This window comes from Anneissia japonica, unplaced genomic scaffold (genome assembly GCF_011630105.1).
Source record: "Anneissia japonica isolate Jap-2015-1 unplaced genomic scaffold, ASM1163010v1 scaffold118021_len1097_cov217, whole genome shotgun sequence".
Classification (NCBI taxonomy): domain Eukaryota; kingdom Metazoa; phylum Echinodermata; class Crinoidea; order Comatulida; family Comatulidae; genus Anneissia; species Anneissia japonica.
Genome location: NW_022689573.1, coordinates 1 through 1,097, shown reverse-complemented (window position 1 = coordinate 1,097; position 1,097 = coordinate 1). Strand labels below are relative to the sequence as shown.

Sequence of the window (1,097 nt, the reverse complement as noted above, 5' to 3'; positions counted from 1 at the left end):
TATTCCACGTTTGATTATAGTTCGGCTAATCTTCATATAAGATAGCTATAACAAGAATAAACGTTCCTTATTTTGGATTAACACTAACTGGTGGAACTTAAGTCTACACAGAACATGTAGTGATACTTTACCAGTCTGTGATCATTGATAAACTCATAAACTACACACATACTAGTTTGTACTTCAACCCATATTCACAAATGAACATTTTTTTTTTAAATTATCAATTAAGAGTCCAAGACAATACATTCATATACCTTTGTATCTTTACACTGTGAGCATGAAATAAGGATTATGTTCTTGGCAACACCGGCGCGGAATGGGTAGTTTGCAGCCTTCAAAAGTGCTTTGAATGTATCGTTGTTACCGCCCTCACCGAACTCCAAACCTTCAATTCCAAGCTGAAGCTTGCGCTGATGGTTAAATATCTGATGATCAATCGTGTGCATGTGTGGAAGATCATGTATCCCTGGGCCACCAAAGCCGACAAGTCCAAATCGGTTCTCCTTTAATCCTATAAAAGGAATCACAAACATTTTATAGCTTGTATATTTTAGTACTGAACAGCCTTTTTTATTTATTCTTTATTTCGTAAACAGAGTACATATAAAATATAACTAAAGACAAATACATAATATCGAAATACTGTACTGTACAATGAATAAAATTACTAAGAATAAAAAAAAACCAAGAAGCTCATGGACACACCAGCTGGTTCAGAACTAAACTAAAACTCCAAGAATATATTCCCATTTTGCATGCATTGCTGAGCCATGAAATGCAGTAATCATAATGCACATAATAAAACAATTAGTAGAACTGTGAAGCCTATGCCAAAAGCCATATGTGAATTTTCTGAGGTTTTCAATAAAGGATAATAAACCATAGTTAACAAACATGGTTGAGGCACTTTTGTGGCGTGGTAATTTAAGTATCATACGTATGTTCTTTGATCTCAATATCCATATAAAGTAGGCCAATATGCACCTCACCTAGGCTTAATAGTAAAATCAATGCAGATTCATGTATAATGTATTGTCATACGGCAAGACATTTGAAATACATTTATTTACAAAAAACAAAAGACATTGACAATT

The 1,097-nt window shown here is 33.5% G+C and overlaps 1 protein-coding gene across 1 annotated transcript; it reads right to left on the bottom strand.

The window, feature by feature from the left end:
- Positions 1 to 551, bottom strand: LOC117099816 (the record flags this gene model as incomplete). Its single annotated transcript, XM_033239347.1, is given in 2 exon segments — positions 1 to 45; positions 258 to 551. Coding segments are annotated over 2 exon segments (324 nt in total), but the record flags the coding sequence as incomplete, so codon positions are not given.
- Between the last annotated feature and the right edge of the window lie 546 nt (positions 552 to 1,097).